Raw genomic sequence first — 20,303 nt, forward strand, 5'->3', positions numbered from 1 at the left:
GAATCCTTGATCCTTTGGCTCACACATTACTGCTAATCTGTTATCACAGAGTCGTCCAGTGCAGCACATGCCCAGGGTGCCATAACTCATAACGTACATAGACTGCATAAACATTCCAGGATTTAGGTACAAGAGACAAATGTATTGACAAATACAATCACGTTTTGATAAATGAATAGTTATCGAGTCCAAATGGAAAAGAATAACTGCTAATTAAGTCTCTCGTCTGCCAAATGTTTGGGAAATTGAAGTTTTGAAACAACAGAAATAAACACGGCATGCGATTGGTTGAAGCAATTATACAATTTAGATGACACTGCACGGCTACGGAAGCACGGCTCAAAATATTAAAGCTTCATTGAGCTACTCCGCAACTTCTTCAATCTCGCTGGTCCTGTTGCAGCTAGCAATATCATGGCTGCTCTGATCAAGGCCTCCCTCTTGTGTGTCTTCTTCTTCTTCTTTTACAATCTCAGTCACCTTACTGGAACTAGCAACTCTGTTCTCTTGAAAAACCTCTGCAGTCTTCGTATTGCAGATACCATTTTTCTCCTCTTCAGCAATGCAGAGAGTGATCTTGTTCTGGTGCTCCTTACACTCAGCTTTCACAGCTTCAGTTATCTCCTCGACGCCCTTGTTGGTTGCATACCATTTGGAGTACCGGACAGTAACCTCTTGAAGGTTTAGGAGGTGCTTGATACCCATATGTTCTTCACTAGTTGATCCACCGTAAAGCTGTAGACCAAGATATTTCAGGTTTGGCATAGCTCCTTGCTCAAATGTCATCCTAGGCATTCCGCAATCAACATGTAAACTCATCAGTTTTCGAAACCCCTCACAGCTGATGTGTATCATTTCTGTTGGAAGGACTTCAAGCCGCACAATGAGGGTATGCAATCTAGGCAGCTCCTGGAGTATCTTCAGATCATCCTCCTCCAGCTTGCAGAGCCTGATATCAAGCACATGAAAAAAGTTTTGCCCTGTGAAGCCAATAGGAACCTTCAAGGACCTTACCACAGTAAGTCTCTCAAAGGGGTTGAGATATTTATATGGCGATGACGATTGTAGGGTGCTTGGTCTGAAATCAGTATAAAACACCAGAGATCTCAGCTTGGTGGACTTGTCGAGGAAGGACAAAAGCTCACCAAGCTTGACACTAGAGATCATTCTTGTGTCTTCCGGCTCATCGCTTGACACTACTGCAATCTCTCTCAGATTTGAGAGCTCACCAAGCTCCTGCAGAGAGGATGTCGAACATTTCCTCAAATCAATGGTGCACAGCTGCTGGAGTGATGTCATCTTACAAATTCCATCAGGTAACTTCACTCCTTCATTGGATTCATTATCACCAATAAGAAGGCAGACCAACCCTGTGAGCAAGACAACTTGATGGGGTAAATCCTTGACTTGTGACTTCCTTGCATCTAGAGTCCTGAGATGCTTTAACTTGCCAATTTGTGGTGGGAGCTGGGTGATTTGAGTACCTCCTACATCAAGCCCTTCCAAATGCCGTAGGTTACCTATTTCTGGTGGGAGCTCTGTGATATCTGTCTTTGCAAGGCACAAGTGTTTCAGCAGGACCATCCTGCATATGTACTTCACATCAGCTCTCACAATGCTCTTGCAGCTTTCTAAATCTAAAACTCGCCTAACTTTAAAGTGCCTGAGCATAAGTTGGTTTGCATGACCAGAAACAGTTAAGGACTGAACATCACAATCAAAGGCCATACTTGAAAGTTCAAACAGATTTTCTGAATCCAGAGAGTCAATAGAGAGGTGGCGGAAGTTCATACGATGTGCCCTTGAAATATCTTTGGCATCAAATGAAGCAGCAAACTTTTGTTCTATGGCTATGGCTTTAAGGGTGTCGTGCATCATAGGGTGGATATGGTAGGTTATTACCACACCATTGCTGCTACATTCCAGCGGATGAATAACATTCCTATTGACAAGCTCATCCAAGTACTGGCTTGCCAATTCCTCTAGACTAAACTCCTCACTCCTAAACTTATCCTGACTCAGCTTAACAATCCCTTCCACTATCATTTTTTTCAGCAAACGTTGCTTTTCAATCGGGTGACTCACAGGGAATGTGCTCAAGTACAGTAAGCAAGTCTTCAGATACAAAGGAAGATCATAGTAGCTATAGGACAGTGTCCTCCGCATATCCTTCCATCCTATATTTTCTTCATGTCCACGACCAATAGAATTGAGCAAGGCGTGCCATGCATCCTTTGTTTTCGTTTGCGGGTCACCAGCCAAAACAGAAGCCATAGTGATGATGGCTAGAGGTACCCCGCCACATTTCTTCAACATATCAATAGATACTTGTTCAAATTCGTGAGGACCTCTACTTACAGAACCAAATATTCTTGCATAGAGGAGTTTCTTGGAGTTATCACCAGACAAAGATTCCATTTGATAAACTGAACCATTAGCATGCAGGCGACATGCTTTAGATACACTGACTATGCGGGTTGTAGTGATTATTCGGCTGCCAAGATTGTTCTTGTTAGAGAAAGCATAACTGATAATTTCCCACGTTCCTTCATTCCATATGTCATCTATCACGATAAGATACCTGTATCAATTGTGAATTGTGTGGGTATCAGATAAATATCCATAGACATGTCAAGCTAATCTAGCATTTTTGTGTGTGTGTGTATCTAAATAAGCAAAGGAGAATGCATGCTAAAAAAAGATTCCACTTCAAATGAATAGGGAAAAGGATGCAAACCAGAATACGTTCCGAACACAGGGATTCAACACTACTATGATAATGATTTCAGATTCAAGGGAAGAAAACACACAAATTTCTTGATCCTAACTGTGTAGCAATGTATTTAGGTTTAATTTGATACATATCACTACCAACTTTGCGTATTTGCAAAATGTCACTATATAAAATTATGTAAAATGCAACTCCAATACATTGATACTTTTTGTGGCAGTGGCATATGTTGAATTGACAATTATTTGTTGTGGAATTTTTCGTAAGTCATTTTTTGCAGTGCCATATTTAGGATACGTGAAGTTGGCAGGGGCATATATCGAATACGCTTAGAGTTTGGCGCTCCGCCCTGAGGAACTACATGGGAGCCTGCTCTCTACTTTTTGTTGATTTGTTGTTTCACCCTTTTGATTTATCATTTGTTGGAACTAGCTAGGAAAAAATATTCATGCACCCGCGTTATTAGAAGATGCAATGTAATTTTTTCATCATACACCTCTAATGCATATGTAAAATATAGTTGTATTTGCAGTTTAGATAGTTGACACAACAAAAGCAATTATTCTGAATTCATTGAGGTGAGCTTGTAATTCATACAGTGTCACAGTTGTATTGCATGCCACAACAAAAACAGAAAAGATCACAAGCATAAGATTGGTAACGGGTGTGTACCTCTTGTTCTGTAGGATTTCCCGAAGTAAATTGATGAGCTGTCTTTCATCCTGTCTACTGCAATTACGGCTGTTCATGGTGAGCTGTGAGATGACGTCCCTGAAAACTGTCCTCAATTCTGGATTCTGACCGGCTACAACAAAAGCCGTGCACTCGAAATCCCCTTTTATCTTGTCATACACTGTTTTGACAAGAGTGGTTTTACCCGATCCTGCGAATCCAACAACAGAGACTACCTTCAGCTTTTTATAGGGCACGTTGTCCCCATTTGATAGTAACTTCATGAGCTCTTGATCTTGTTCCCCATCAATGCCAACAAGATCATTCCCAGCTGGATCCGTACTCGCCATGGCTGCAGGATTAGCAACAGCATCATAAATCTTGAACCCCTCTTCTTCTTCAATCTCAGTTCTCCTACTGGAACTAGCATCTTTGTCCTCTTCAGCAATGAAGAGAGTGAACTTATTCTTTTGCTCCCTAGCCAAAGTTTTAATGGCATCGGTTGTCTCCCTGACGCCCTTATTGGTTGCATGCCATTTGGAGTACCGGAGAGTAACCATTTGAAGGTTTAGGAGGTGCATGATACCCATATGTTCTTTGCTGGTTAATCCACCGTAAATCTTGAGCTCAAGATGTTCCAGCTTTGGCATGGCTCCTTCCTCAAAGATCACCCTAGGCATTTGGCAATCAACACAGAAACTCTCAAGTTTTGCAAACCCCTCACAGCTAATTCGTATCATTTTTGTTGGGAGGACTTCAAGCCGCACAATGAGGCTCTGCAATCTAGGCAGCTCCTGGAGTATCTTCAGATCATCCTCCTCCAGCTTGCAGACCCTGATATCAAGCATAACAAGGAGGCTTTGCCCTGCAAAACCAATCGGAACCTTCAAAGATTTTCCCACAGTAAGTTTCTTCCGACAGTTGAGATATTTGTATGGTGAGTATGACTGCAGTGTGCCCAATTTGAAATCACCATAAACCACTAGGGATCTCAGCTTGGTGGACTTGTCGAGGCAAGACAACAGTGCATCATTCAGTTTCATGTCTTTTGGCTCATCACTTGACACTACCCCAAGCTCTATTAGATCAGGGAGCGTACCAAGGTCCTTCAGAGAGGATGTCGAACATTTCCTCAAATCAATGGTGCACAGCTGCTGCAGTGATGTCATATTCCCAATTCCATCAGGTAACTTCACTCCTTCACAGGATTCACTGTCACCAATAAGCAGATGGACCAGCCCTGTGAGCAAGACAACTTGATGGGGTAAATCCTTGACTTGTGACTTCCTTGCATCTAGAGTCCTTAGACGCTTCAACTTTCCTATTTGTGTTGGGAGCTGGGTGATTTGAGTCCCTCCTACATCTAGTCCTTCCAAATACTGTAGATTACCTATTTCTGGTGGGAGTTCTGTGATTTGCGTCTTTCCAAGGCACAATTGCTTCAGCAGAACCATACTGCATATGTACTCAACATCAGATCTCTCAATGCTCTTGCAGTCTTCTAAATCCAAAATTCGTGTACCTTTAAAGTGCCTAAGCAGAAATTGGTTTGCATGACCAAAAGCAGTTAAGGAATGAACGTCAGCATTAAAGGCCATACTTGACAGACCAATTAGATTTTCTGAATCTGGACAGTCAATAGAGAGGCGAGGGAAGTTCATAGGATCTGCCCTTGAAATATCTTTGTCATCAAGTGAAGCAGCAAACTTCTCTTCTATAGCTATGACTTTAAGAACACCGAACATCATAGGGTGGATATGGTAGCTTATCACCTCACCATTGTTGTTGCATTCCAGGGGTTGAATAATACTCCTATTGACGAGCTCGTCCAAGTACTGGCTTGCTGTTTCCTCTAGACTAAGCTCCTGGCTCAGCTTAGCCTCTTTTTTATTTGATGACCGAAACAAATTAGTCTTCTGGGTAATAATTCCTTCCGCTATCCATTTTTTCACCAAACGATATCTTTGAAACACATGACTCTCAGGGAATATGCTCAAATACAACAAGCAAGTCCTCAAATGCGCAGGAAGATCATAGTAGCTATAGGATAGTGTCCTCCATGCTACATTTTCTTCATGTCGACGACCACTAGACTTGAGCAAGGCATGCCATTCATCCTTTGTTTTCGGCTGCGGGACACCAGCCAAAACAGAAGCCATAGTGATGATGGCTATAGGTACCCCGCCACATTTCTTCAAGATATCAATAGATACTTGTTCGAATTCATGAGGACATTCACTCATAGAATCAAATATTTTATACAAGAGCATTTTAGAGTCATCATCAGACAGAGGTTCCATTTGATAAACTGAATCATTTATGGACGAGCAACATGCTTGAGATACATTGACATTGCGGGTCGTAGTGATTATTCGGCTACCAGGCTTGTTCTTGTTAGGAAAAACATACTTGATATTTTCCCACAGATTTTTATTCCATATGTCATCTATCACGATGAGGTACCTGTACCATTTGCGAAAGCATCAGAGAAAAATCCATAAATAATTTAACGTAATCTAGCATGTCTTTGTGTACATTTTAAACAAGCAAAGGATAAGGGATTCCAACGAAATGAATGGGGAAAATGATGGAGTTGATTGTATTCCAAACTCAAGGATGTTGAAATATATTAACCGCCTCTCTACATGTGTTTGGAATTTTGGATTAACTTGCTAGTGCATAAATTCAATATGGTATTGAAGCTAAAACTTCTCGAGTTCAAGTCCCTACTAACGTGAGGGGAGGTTGCACGGGGTGAGTGCCCCTAGGAAAAGTGGACCAGGACGTCGCCCGTGTCGCCCCAGACGCGGACGACGTGGGGGCCGTTTCCCTTAAAATTTGGGAGAGAATTTCACTTCCCGACCTCTACATCAACCAGGGATGTACTAAGATAAGCATGGTCCTCAAAGAAAAAAAAATTAATGAGTAACAAGATTTTATCTTGATGAGTGGTCATAGCACATACCAAGCTTAGTCCTCAATAAATTGGGAAAACCCATGTGCATTGCCTGTCAATTCTAGGAACTGAACCCAGGTGGTTTAGCCAGACAACAACATACTTAACCACTGACCTAATGCTCTCTTTGCAACATGCACTTGCCTTGTTAGAAAATGCAACACAATTTGCTTGACATACACCCCCAATGTCAAATGAAATATAGTTATATTCGTTTATTAATGGCTGCAGTTTGTTTAATAAATAGAGTAGAATTTTTTTTGGTTCAGCATTAATATGAATTCCTTAATGTGAACTTGTACACTGTTAGCGTTGAATTGCATGCGGCAAAAAAGAATACAGACTGACATGCATATGATTTGTAAGGGATGTGTACCTCTTGTCGTCAAGGAATTTTCTAAGTGTATCGATGAGCTGTGGCACATTTGATGCGTCGAGGACCTCGTCATCACTTTCAAAAATGAGACCAATCGTTATATCCATCAAAATTCTCTTCAAGTCAGGACTCTGACCAGCTGAAACAAAAACCGTGCAGTCAAAATCCCTTTGGATCTTGTCATACACAGTTTTGACAAGAGTGGTTTTACCCAATCCTCCAAATCCAACAACAGAGACTATCTTCAGCTTTGTATTAGGCACATCATCCCCATCTGACAGTAATTTCATGAGCTCTTGATAATTTCCCCCATCAAGACCGACAAGATCTGCCATATCTTTGTTCATAGCTAGCCCACGAGAATTGATACTTGTAACTGTTAAACTGTCAAAATCATAACAATAACGCTTATACCGGTCGGCTGCTTCCGAGACTTGAGCCTTTATGCCCTTGATTCCGCTAGTGATGATCTGATGGCGAGTCTTGCCTTTCTGGAGGAAGCTGACCATATTCTCCATGAGCCCCTTAAAGCCGCCCGAGATGGGGGCAAGCACCAGCAGCTTGTCAACGACAGCCTCCATGCCGTAAGACAGCCTCCTGACCTCCCCTGCCCAGCGCAAGCAATCCACGCTGATGAACTCCTGTGGGTTCTCGGCCACTTTGAGGAGGGCAGCCTGCATCTTCTCCATCTCCCGGGAGATATACTTGACATCGTTGTTGATGATTGCCTGCAGCTTGTACTCCTTGTTGAGGAGCTGGACTAGCTTGGGGAGCATGGAGGCAATGGCGCCCGTTGCCACATCATTGGCTCCATGCTCGTACAGAGCCACAAGATGAGGATCGACACTCGCCATTGCTTCAGGATTAGCAACAATATCAAAAATCCCGAGAGTGTTTTGTGACTCGAGCCTCCTTGATGCCAGATTTACGAGTTGAGCGTGGATGTCCATGATGATGCTGGCCATGATCTGATGGCAAGTCTTGCCTTTCGTGAGGAAGCTGACCATGCTCTCCATGAGCCCCTTTAAGCCGCCTGAGTTGGGGGGGAGCATCAGGAGCTTGTCGACGGCTACCTCCATGTTGTAGGACACCGTCCTGGCCTCCTCTGCCCAGAGCTTCACATCCTCATCAAGCTGGTCCCGCGGCACCTCTGCCACCTTGCTGAGGGCAGCGTGCACACTCTCTAGCTCTGGGTAGAAACACGCGATGCGTTTCCTGATGCTCCTCGGCAGCTTGTGCACCTCGCAGAGCTCCTCTAGCTTGGGGATCCGGTATGCCATGGCGAATTGCCTTGAAAAAACAGATCGAGCTAACTAGTACTAATTGGCCGGAGAAGCTTGTACAATGAAAGTCGCAGGCCAGGGCAGCACGGCTGTATAGTCAGCTACTACACGATCGCACAGAGCTACTACACGGCTGTATAGTCCGGCCACCTCCTCCTCCTCCTTCGCCAGTCTCTTCCCCGTCGTCCTTGCCCAATTTGGTCGCCACCGCTCCCAATTTGATCGCCGCCGCTCCCAATTTGGTCCTCGCTGCACCAACCTGGTCCTCTCAACCGCGCTGCCCAGCCCGGTCCTCGCTGCTCCCCCGCCTGGTCCTCGCCAGGTACTCCTCGCTGCTCCCAATTCTTATCAGTTTTCGCCTTACAGCAGAATTGGGAGATTCGTCGATGCTTTTAGGTACAATAGTCTGTAAAATTGATCAGGAGATACTGAATCAGGAAGAATTTGTTAAGATCAATAATTATAGCAATCAGACAAGATCATCACCCTCACAATTGGCATCAGAAGAAATTACTGGAGTGTAATGATCAATTGGGAAACCTGTAATGCATGAGAAAATGTTGTTGTTGCTGTCCTCCTGCTGATGTTGTCCAATTGTCCAATTTAGAGATGATGATCATTGTTATACACCATTTGTCCAATTGCAAACATGCCTAAAGTTTCTGCGAGTCAATGCAAACAAATTCAACACACCATTTGAGATCAATACTTGGATATTTAAAGAACTTTCTAAAAAAAACTGTGTATCGTGATGAATGAGGTCAATACACCATTTGAGATCAATACTTGGATATTCATGCCATTTGTTGAAAAAGGAGCAGAATATGCATGCTTGACAAAAAGAGAACCTTAAGTGAACATTTTTGCCGTTTGTTGACAGATTACAAATATTGACAGTAAACAAGAATGAAAATTGTGAAACAAAATTTGTTGAAATAAAATAACTGTGCTGTATGCAGCACCTACCCACTTTGCTGAATTAATATGCACCTAGGTGCATAAAAATTCAGGAAAGTGCTTTTGAAACCACTTTGTTGATTTTATATGCACCTATGCGCATAAAAAATGAAGGAATCGAGTGCAAAAAAAAAAGAATTACATATGCCTTTTGATTTTATGGGAAGAACAAAGAGCTCAAATGAGTTCTTAATGTTATGATGTTATCTTCCCAAGAGTTATCCATGAATACCGGCAGAGGTTAATCCTTCCTTTCCAACTTACTCCTATCTCTTTCCAGCAGTTTGGTCAATCTTTCCATGTGTACACATTAACATCACAGCAGCATCAACAGAAATTGCTTACCAATTGACTGAAGCCCTGCGCACTCCCCCACCAGATGATTCATCAACTCACTGCTTGCTTGATCACTGTCCTTGTTGCTCGACAATTGATGAAGGCAGAAATTGTTTCTCCTGCAAGGCGGACAGCATACTCCAGTAAGAAACTTGACATTAACTTGCTTTTTACTCCTGGAACAAAGTTACTCAAGTTTGCATACGACCAACAGTACGAATCTACGCTAGCACCTGTAACTTTGTTCAGACATTAACTTGCTTTCTACTCCTGGAACAAACTTGACATTTCTGATTGTGTAATCCAAGAAAATGACATTTCGGATACATGGTGCATATATATAGATTCAGCAAAGTGTTTTTAAACAGAGCTATCAGTACACTAGCTGGATTACACTATCAGCACACTAGCTGGATTCCCCGAAATAATTTCAGTAAACACACATTCAAGCAGATTTGCTTGTCCTACTCCTGCACATTCAAGCAGATTTGCTGTACTCCAACTTACTGCAAGCATTAACTGAAATTTGTGTGCATAACTGAATTAACTGAATTTAGGAGTATCTCTGAATTTAACTGAATTAACATCTGACTAATTACATCTATCTCTGAAATTAATAACCTTCTCCAAACAGAGAGCGGGAGGGCGCACCATGACCTTGAGTTACTCCATGGCTGGCTGGGCAACTCCTCCTCTCCCTGCATCCGCACCTTGAACTTGAGTTACTTGGTCTTGCAGCTGCGTGAGTGAGGCAAGGCAGGAAAGAACATGGCATCTCAGGGAAGGGAAGGGAAGGGAAGGGAAGGGAAGAAAAGAAAAAATCCAGGAGGAGAGGAGAAGGGGGCGGACCTAACACAGGACAGGACACGGAGAGGACGACGATGGTGACGCTTCTCCGGTGCTCCAGCGCAGGCGGTGCCCTCCCTATGCTTCAATCAGATGCACGCCTCCTTCCTCCGCGACCAGACGCACCTCCTGCACCACATCGTCCGTCGAAGCAGCGTCGCCGAAGGCAAGCGCGCCAAGGACGACCACGAAGATGAAGACGGCAGCAGCACGATGTTAGCCATGGAGGTGGGATTAGAGGGCCACCGAGGAGCGCGTGGCGGCCATGTGGCGCCGGGTGGAGGAGACGGAGCGCCGGCCCAAGCACTCCTCCTTCCTCCTCAAGGTCGTCGGCGACACCTCGCGGGCAGCTCAGGTAGCGGCCACGGACGAGGGCGCGCGGGACAACAGGCCGCGGCTGCTTCTCGGAAGAATAGAAGCCCGCTGCACCGCCGTCCTTCTCCCGTTGCTCCAGCACGGATCGAGCACCACCGCCCACAGATCGAGCACCACCGACCTCAGATCGAGCACCTCCACCCACAGATCGAGCAGCGCGGCAGTAAAAATGTCACCTTTGACCAAGAGCTAGCAGGCGGGTTGCTAGGGTTAGGGGTACGAATCGGGGTGGTGAGGAGCAAGGCGGCAGTGAGGAAGACACCGACGAGAGGGAGAGGGAGGCGACGGGGAGATTGAGCGACTGGCCGGCGAGCGAGCGAGAGAGCGAGTGGTTCTGCGAGAGAGAGGGAGGGCAATTTGGGAAAACGAATACTCCTATAAATCATGAGCAGTACTCCCTCCTTCCATCTACTGCTCCCTCCGTCCCGAAATTCATGTCGCAGCGGCCATTTTGCAATTTACTTCTCATCCTTTTCCCGACAAAACCCGAAGTCCTTCTGTGTAGTCGCTTTCTTCCTCCTTGCTCTCCGACCGACCGGCGCCGCCTGCGCCACTCCCCTCCACGCAGCTCCAAGCCGCCTGCGCCTTCTCTCCCTTCCCCGCGGTTCCTCTCCCTCCCCAGCGCCGGCGCCCTTTACCTTGCGCGCGTCACCGGCGCTCTCTTCCTCTCGCATGTCCCTCCGCATCGGTGAAAATGTGATTTTTTTTCCCTCCGGCACTCCGATCTGCAGCGGCCGTGCTCAATCTACGTCGGGGACTACCAAGACGGTGCGACGGAGCTGCTTCTGCCGGTCGCCTGCACGGAGCTGCTGCTATCGGTCGTCAGGTGAGGAGCGCGTCTCCTGCAGCCGCAGCTACCTGGCCACGCAGCAGCGGCGACGGGATGGTGGCGGCAAGGGGGATCCTCCGTCCGCTTTAGGACTCCACACGGCCAAGTGGGCGAGCTCCTCCGTCCGCTCTAGGACTCCACACGGCCAAGGGGGCGAGCTCCTCCGTCCACTCTAGGACTCCACCGCCAAGGGGGCACGCCCTTGCATCCGGGAGGTGCTCGAGCTTGTCAAAGGTGCCCCTCCCCTTCCCCCTCTAGATCTGATTTGCTGGTGAATTGCAGGTTCAAGTCACTATCTTTGAGCAAGATTTCTGATTTCTGATAATTATACTGAATCTTGAAGTGTACTGTCAACTGAACGTATTGGCAGAGTTCATATTTAGACTGAATGTTTACTACTCCTGTCAATAACATACTGAATTTTTAGACAATTTAATCTTGAAGTATAAACTGAATGTTTAGACAGAGTTCTTATTCATGTCTAAGTATAAACTGAATGCTGCTCGTCTTTAGTACTGCTACTGCCTGCGGCTTGAAGTGTCGTGGCGGGGGAGCTAAGGGAGGTGGCCAGGTCCTGCTGATTCGCTCGGTGCCTCTGACAGTCTGATGTCCTGAGGTTTTGAGGCGATTCTGCTCTCGTTTTGCTCGGTGGTTTCTGTCTGGGGAGCTGCTGATTTGGTAGTCTGCCTCTAGAAATGTTTGGAGTTTGTCTGGTAGTCCATGCGTGCTTCATCATGAATTTTCAGAGCATTTGCTGGTGGTTCAGATTTCTGTCTGGGCTTCAGACCTCGGTCTGAATTTGTACTAGTTCTGAACTGAAAAAACAGAGAGATCTAGGTGTGAACTATGAACTAGGAGTTGTACTCACACTGCACATAAAGAAGATGTTGTAAACTGTCTTGGTGAATTTGTCCCAATTGCAGAAAATTCAGTCATTCTAACTGCACATAAAGTAAATTTTAGAATGACTGAATTTTAGAATTTGTTCCAATTTGCTGAAAATACTCCGTGTTCAAGTTGAAAATGGCTGTGGAGGATTTTAGAAAGTGTCATTTGTAATCAGTGTGCTATCTTTTGAGTTGCTGTTCATGGTGGGAAAAAAAAGAATGCAGCTTAATCCTGGTATCAAACACTTTGCTCTAACCACTTCTACTCATAATTGTTTGAAACATTATTCATTGTAGTCTCAGTTAACTGAATTTTCTGAAGTCATTTTCCTGCTCACAAGTTGACAGAAAACTGTTTGAAACAAATTTTGACACAAGTTGACTGAAACAAATTTAGAAATCATAGTGCCCCTGTGATTTAGATTCAGTAAACATGACAGTAAAATTGCTCTAAGAGTGCTGACTAAATAAAGGGCTTGCTGTATTAAGCAAATCAATTGACTAAATGCATCTTTAGCTGAATTTACTAAGGTAATATTGGCTGTGTGAGCTGAATTCACAAGGTGAGCATGTGCTACGGCTGTGCACTAACAGTGAGCACATTACCAGTTCTAGTGCATCCTAGTGAAAATCTACCCCAGTCCAGTGCATCCTTTCATATAAATCCATGATGCACATAAATTTGGTCACAGTAAGTACTCCAACAGTGATTACAGTCAAAGTGAATTTCAGATGATTGCTTTTTCAATTACCAGTTCCAATTTTCATTCAGTGTAATTCACTTTCATTTCAGTTTTTAGTGCAATTCACTTTGAATTTCAACTAACTTTCATCTGGACTACTGTACGACTTTCCTATCAGCCGCCAACAGCAGCAGCAACAGCACAGGCGTGGGAAGGCAATAGGAGGCAGCAGCAGAGTTCGTGAATCGGGGGGCGTCGGCGTCGGCCACCACTAGAAGAGGCGTCGCCGACCACCAGCAGCAGGTGGTTCCCCTTCTTCTTGGTGCTACTCGTCAGCAGCAGCTGGCAGTCGAAGCGGGCCTTCGCGGGGGCGATGCGCGGCAGAATCAGGGGCGACGACCTGTGTCCTAGGTGGCGCCGGTCCTGCTCATTGGTGGGCGGGCGGCGGAGATCCTGCTCGTGGGTGGCGGAACGGCGCTGTGACGCCCCCGATTCAATCGTACACTAATCATACACGCAAACGTGTACGATCAGGATCAGGGACTCACGGGAAGATATCACAACACAACTCTAAAACATAAATAAGTCATACAAGCATCATAATACAAGCCAGGGGCCTCGAGGGCTCGAATACAAGTGCTCGATCATAGACGAGTCAGTGAAAGCAACAATATCTGAGTACAGACATAAGTTAAACAAGTTGCCTTAAGAAGGCTAGCACAAAATGGGATACAGATCGAAAGAGGCGCAGGCCTCCTGCCTGGGATCCTCCTAACTACTCCAGGTCGTCGTCAGCGGGCAGCACGTAGTAGTAGGCACCTCCGGTGTAGTAGGGGTCGTCGTCGACGGTGGCGTCTGGCTCCTGGACTCCAGCATCTGGTTGCGACAACCAGGAAGAAAGGAAAGGGGAAAAAGGGGGGAGAAAGCAACCGTGAGTACTCATCCAAAGTACTCGCAAGCAAGGAACTACACTACATATGCATGGGTATATGTGTAAGGAGGCCGTATCAGTGGACTGAACTGCAGAATGCCAGAATAAGAGGGGGATAGCTAAACCTGTCGAAGACTACGCTTCTGGCAGCCTCCGTCTTGCAGCATGTAGAAGAGAGTAGATTGAAGTCCTCCAAGTAGCATCTCCAAGTAGCATATCCAAATAGCATCTCATAGCATAATCCTACCCGGCGATCCCCTCCTCATATCCCTGAGGGAGAGCGACCACCGGTTGTATCTGGCACTTGGAAGGGTGTGTTTTATTAAGTATCCGGTTCTAGTTGTCATAAGGTCAAGGTACAACTCCAAGTCGTCCTGTTACCGAAGATCACGGCTATTCGAATAGATTAAACTTCCCTGCAGGGGTGCACCACATAACCCAACACGCTCGATCCCATTTGGCCGGACACACTTTCCTGGGTCATGCCCGGCCTCGGAAGATCAACACGTCGCAGCCCCACCTAGGCAAAACAGAGAGGCCAGCACGCCGGTCTAAACCTAAGCGCACAGGGGTCTGGGCCCATCGCCCATAGCACACCTGCACGTTGCGAGGGCGGCCGAAAACAGACCTAGCCTAGTGGCGTTCCAGTCCAATTCGGCGCGCGCCGCTCCGTCGCTGACGTCTGAAGTGCTTCGGCTGATACCACGACGTCGGGATACCCATAACTACTCCCACGTAGATGGTTAGTGCGTATAGGCTCGTAGCCAGACTCAGATCAAATACCAAGATCTCGTTAAGCGTGTTAAGTATCCGCGAATGCCGAACAGGGCCAGGCCCACCTGTCTCCTAGGTGGTCTCAACCTGCCCTGTCGCTCCGCCACAAAGTAACAGTCGGGGGCCGTCGGGAACTCAGGCCCACCTCTACCGGGATGGAGCCACCTGTCCTTTCAGCCCCCTCGTCAGAATCACTTGCGGGTACTCAATGAGCTGACCCGACTTTAGTCACCATCTGTATAGTATGTATGTATGTATAGTATATACCCGTGATCACCTCCCAAGTGATCACGGCCCGATAGTATAGCAAGGCAGACTGACAAGAATGTAGGGCCAATGATGATAAACTAGCATCCTATACTAAGCATATAGGATTGCAGGTAAGGTATCAACAGATGTAGCGACAATGTCAGGCTATGCATCAGAATAGGATTAACGAAAGCAGTAACATGCTACACTACTCTAATGCAAGCAGTATAGAGTAGAATAGGCGATATCTGGTGATCAAGGGGGGGGGCTTGCCTGGTTGCTCCGGCAAGAGAGAGGGGTCGTCAACTCCGTAGTCGAACTGGTCAGCAGCAGCGTCGGTCTCGTAGTCTACCGGAGAGAAGAGGGGGAAGAAATAATGAATACAGAGCAAACAAAGCATCACAAAATATAACAAGGCAATACGCGGTGTTCGGTGTGCCCTAACGCGGTAGTAGGTGATACCGGTGAAGGGGGGAAAACATCCGGGAAAGTATTCCCGGTGTTTCGTGTTTTCTGACAGATGAACCGGAGGGGGAAAGTTGCGTGTTCGGTATGCTAGGGGTGTGTGGCGGACGAACGGGCTGCGTAACCGGATTCGTCACGTCGTTCTGAGCAACTTTCATGTACAAAGTATTTTCATCCGAGTTACGGTTTATTTTATATTCATTTTTAAAGGTTTATTCAATTTATGGATTTATTTATATTCCAAATTTAACTAGTAATACTTTTGCCACATAGTGCAGTGCTAGCCACAGTGTATGACGGGTGGGGTCAGGATCAAAGTCAATAGTCCAGTTAGCAGTTGACTAGGTCAACGTTGACTGGTCAAACTGGCTGGTGGGACCCGGCGGTCATAGAGACAGGGTAATTCAACAATTTAATTAATTTAACAGATTAAGTGGGGGGCCACATGTCATTGACATAGATATTTTTAAACAGGCTTTTAAATGAAATGGGTCCACATGTCATTTTCAGTTACTCAACTAAACAGTTTTATCAGGTTCTAATTAGGTGGTTAATCCGGGCGGGCCCACACGTCAGTGGGTCAACCCACTGCCAGACGTGTGTGCGCGTGTGCGTGCCCGACGGCGAGTTCAGTGAACGGCGGCGCCGCGCGGAGCCAGTGGCTCTGGCGACCAAAAGAGGCAGCCCCGGGTGCCAAACGGATAAGCGTGAGGCGTCGCGTCGAGGGTGCCTTCGTCTGAAGCTAGGGGCGGCCGAAACAGCGCCGGTGGCAATGGAAGGCGGCGACTACGGCGGAGCTAGCGACAACCGGCACTGGAGGGCACGGGGAGAAGAGGGAAAAGGCCGTGGAGGGCCGGAGGCTCACAGCGGAAGCGGCAGGGTGCTCGATGGAGCCGGAGGATGTTGGGGCCGAGCGGATCGACGACGAGGTTAGCGGCTGCGGCCGACGGTGTCGGAGGAGGGGGCGCCGGTCGATGAGGGGACTCCGGCGAGGGGAGCAAGGCGAGGGAGGCCGGATCCGTGACGGGGCCTCTGGGATCCGTCCCTCTCCGGCAAGGAGGCGGCTTGGGCGAGCGGGACCCGGTGGAGGGGCGCCCTGCAGCCACGGCGAACGCCATGGCCGCAAGGAGGAGGGCTCTGGTGTGAGCTCCTCTGCTCGTCGCGGGTGCAGGCTTGTTGGCTATTGCGGTCACGCTGGCCGGAAGCTTGACGAGGAGGCTCGGGCGCGCTTGGAGACGAACGGAAGGTGGAGGAGAAGACCAGGGGCGGTGGTTGCCTTGCCGGCGAACAACAGCTGTGACCCGCCAGGGGAGAGGTGCGGGGAAGCGGGGGGGAGAGGAGAGATTGCGAGGGGGGTATGAGGCGCCTCGCCTCTGGTCTAGGTGTGTGGCGGCGCGAGGGAGATGGAGAGGGATCGAGCGAGAGGAGTGGGGGTCAAGTGGGTAAGGCTGGCTGCGGGCTAGGTTAAGGAGGGGAGCCGGGCTGGGCCTAGTTGTTTGTTAGATGGGCCAAGAGCCCAGTAGATTAGTTTAGTTTAGTTTTTTTTTGTTTTGAAATATATTTACTATTTTCGTTAATCCTATATTGCATTATATTTTAAGTCTAAATGGTCTTTTTTTAAATGAGAGACTTGTCATAAAAGTACTTTGCAATATTATGGGGTTGTCCGCTAGGCTTGGGGGCAATTGAAAAAAAATGTCTAGCCTTTTGTTAATTCTCGAAAAAGCCAAAACTAGAGCTATTGGCCCTGTTTTATTTAGGTTAGGAGCATCTACTTACTTCCACAGACTTTTGTTCTTATATGACAATTAGTTAGTGAACTCTTGCAACCCTGCGAACATTTTTGTTTTATCATTTGAAGAAATAATAATTTGACTTCATTTTAAAAATTGAATTTGAATTCGGTTTGGATCAAAGTGAGGTTTAGAAAGTTAATCGCGATGACATGGCACCATTTGTGTGTGGTTAATGTAGCTTAACTACCGGGGTGTTACAAATCTCCTCCACCACAAGAAATCTCGTCCCGAGATTTAAGAGGGAAGTAAGGGGGGAGAATAGGTTACGAAATTCTAGCGATTCTTCTCGGTCTTAGTTGCTCTTCTCGAAGAGGTAGATCCATAACGCTGATGTCTTCATACTTCAGCTTGAGGTCATCATGATGACGCCGTCATTTTTTTTTTGGGAACTCCATCGTACTTACGAAAAGGATAAGGAGGTAGCTCTACAACGATAGAATGTTATAAAAGGAAAATCAACTAGGGGGTATCCCAAGAATGAACATAGGAGTATCTCTCAATTCAAACAAATGAAACACCTCGAGAGCAAATAAAGAAGGTACCATAAAAAGTTTCAAGCGGATAGACAATTGTCGTTGCCTGAAACATCGCGTAAAAGGGGTTCAGAGCAACAAGAATTAGTTTTGAGTCTGATACCAAAATTGATGATTTCTTGGAAGGTGGCTCGTGTATTACCTACGAGGACACGTGTGAGGAGTATCTTTGGGAACAAGGGGTGTACAGGAGAGTCAGGTTTCGATCCTGTGGAGTTGTGGGTTATGGGCCCACCATGTGGGTTAAAAGTAACAAGAGCGGTGACATCTTGCACGGTTATGATAGCAAGGCACATCAGATAATAACCTGTCAGTTATGTCGGCAACAACATCGGTACCAAGGTTGAGGGATGATGAGAACGATTTTCCTGCTCGTTGAAACGAGGCGGACCAATAGGCAAAGTTCTCGTCCATCGGTGGCAACCGAAATGTCATCAACAATAGTAACAGGGTCTTGCTGACATAATTGTACAACGAGGTGTTTACATAAGCAGGAGAATATTACTGCTTAGATCATATAGATCACAAGAAAGGTTAAAACATGATTATCCGATTAAACAGAATAATGGAAAGGAAAAGGTGTTTAAACACATATTTCAAGGGTATATCCTTCCCAAGGACAATCAAAGCACGATATCCATGACAGGATATAATGTAGAAAACTCTTTAGGTAAGGGGAGAGAAATTTCAGGACATTCCCCATACAGCGGTGTTTGGATCATTGAGCAGGAAACGTTTAACATTAGGCTTTAAATGTTCTTGTTGAAAATTGGAGTAACATAGACATGCTTCGAGATAGCATTGACATGGTCAATGGGTGAAGATCAGACTCTGGAGACACAAAGGATCCATCAGGAATAACTTGAAGAATAGGTCTTACAATTTCCTTATGGAAGAAGGGATAACCTTCCTGAAAAGGAATCTATAACAACAAGTCCTCCGGCCAGGTGTGATAGGCATGACCGCACCTTACCGATATATCAGGACCAATGTAATAACTCTTGGAAATATGTTCCAACCATCATATCTGACCGAGATTCAGACCTGATTGGTGCCAGGATGCCTCAGACTCAGGATGCCTGAGAAGAAAAGGTGCAACACAATTGACAAGGCGACAATGTAAGATTCTTGGGAAATATACTATGGAAGCGAGTTCCAAAACAAGAGTTCATCATTAAAACCAAGGGGAGAATGAAGAGGTGGCTGATGAACTCAACGATGATTCATTGAGATTTTCAAAAGATGGATTTCCACACTTATGTGAACAAGGAGTCAACATTTGTCGGACCAAATGATATAAGGAAGTATGCTCGAGGAAAACATACACAATTAAACATTGGTTGAAAGGTGCGCCCGAAATATGGGTTGGGTTGCACGACCAATGTCAGAATGGTGATTCAATTAGCGAAGGACTTAGAATGAACTATCGCCCATTCACTTCAAAGCAATAGGGTTGTTAGAAGTTTTGAATTCACACGTCATAGCTCCATTGTCGGTATTCCGGTTGAAAACAATACGGGGACCAAGGAATGAACGAAGATGGCAAGAAGTATTATGATATCAAGAATTATTAAGAGATGGTGAAATTCTCACCACATTCTTGACAAAAAGAGATGGTAATACTACCGAGGTAAGGAAGATCGACTGCTGGGTAGCAGTGATCTCAAGGTTTACACCAAACACGAACAAGTTGTGTTGAACGAAAGGCAATAAAGTGGTCGATGAGAACAGGAATCATCGAGGGGCAAGGATGGTATTACCCATCATGAATTCAATTGAATTCCTGGAAGAGCTCATAAGGTTGATGATGATCACGACACAATTGTCGAGAGATTTCATGCAGATGTAGTCAATCAGCGACGACATCAAGTCAAAGGAATGATGAAGCAAGAGGTTATTGGAACCACCGTTACGACACAAACTCGAAATCAAGTTTGTTGGTCAAGGAGAATTGGCATGACGAGGAAGATCGACGTAAGCTTAGCTCATCGTCGAAACTGGTGCTCCCGGAATAAGGACCAGGTAGCACAGTTAAAATCTGCACGACAAGGATATAGCCAAACAGGCTAGAAATGGCGTGATCGGTTACAAACTCGTACTTAAAGAAGATTATCAAGTGTCGTTGAACCGTAATGCAGACTCGGTTCGGTTATCGGTGTCTTTGAGTGTTTAATAACTCCGAGCCCTAATCGGTGAGTATGTAGTACTTGATGAAGAACTCATAAGAAGTTATGCAGTTCCATGATAATCTCGAGATACCAGGGGGGTAATACTCGACACAAGATCAAAGTAAAGGTTGGACTGGTGTATTGATCCATAGGAGACAATTGTTTTAACTTGTCCGAGAAATGAGATCAAAGAAGAACAATCATGGTCAGAACCACGGTTGCAAGGGATCAATTCACAGATACCATAGGTTAGTTATCAAGGAAATAGTTATTATTACAAGAAGCTTCCATGATAGGATATACATCGCGTCCATGGGCATGAACACAAAGTTCAAGGTCGACTCCCACTTCCTCAATGCATAATCTTCCATTCACCTCTCGTATTTCGAAGATGACATTAGTTGTTGAAAGTTTTACCTGGTGCAATACCAGATAAGTATGACTCGTGAAAACTTT

At 45.8% G+C, this 20,303-nt stretch overlaps 1 protein-coding gene across 5 annotated transcripts; it reads right to left on the bottom strand.

Moving 5' to 3' along the window:
* Positions 1-142: 142 nt before the first annotated feature.
* LOC119266638 lies at positions 143-10,869 on the bottom strand. 5 transcript variants are annotated; one of them, XM_037547884.1, is made up of 7 exons: positions 10,161-10,869; positions 9,963-10,009; positions 9,321-9,430; positions 8,559-8,680; positions 6,736-8,424; positions 3,404-5,866; positions 143-2,581 (listed from the first exon to the last, which is right to left on the bottom strand). In XM_037547884.1, exons 5-7 carry the CDS (start codon positions 8,013-8,015, stop codon positions 364-366), a joined length of 5,961 nt encoding a protein of 1,986 aa, XP_037403781.1. In that variant the 5' UTR covers positions 8,016-8,424; positions 8,559-8,680; positions 9,321-9,430; positions 9,963-10,009; positions 10,161-10,869; the 3' UTR covers positions 143-363. The 5 variants fall into 5 exon arrangements, with proteins under 5 accessions (XP_037403781.1, XP_037403782.1, XP_037403779.1 ...); XM_037547885.1 differs by having other exon boundaries at positions 9,933-10,009; XM_037547882.1 differs by having other exon boundaries at positions 9,969-10,049.
* Positions 10,870-20,303: the final 9,434 nt, after the last annotated feature.

The sequence above is a fragment of the Triticum dicoccoides genome, chromosome 3A (assembly GCF_002162155.2).
Source record: "Triticum dicoccoides isolate Atlit2015 ecotype Zavitan chromosome 3A, WEW_v2.0, whole genome shotgun sequence".
Classification (NCBI taxonomy): Eukaryota; Viridiplantae; Streptophyta; class Magnoliopsida; order Poales; family Poaceae; genus Triticum; species Triticum dicoccoides.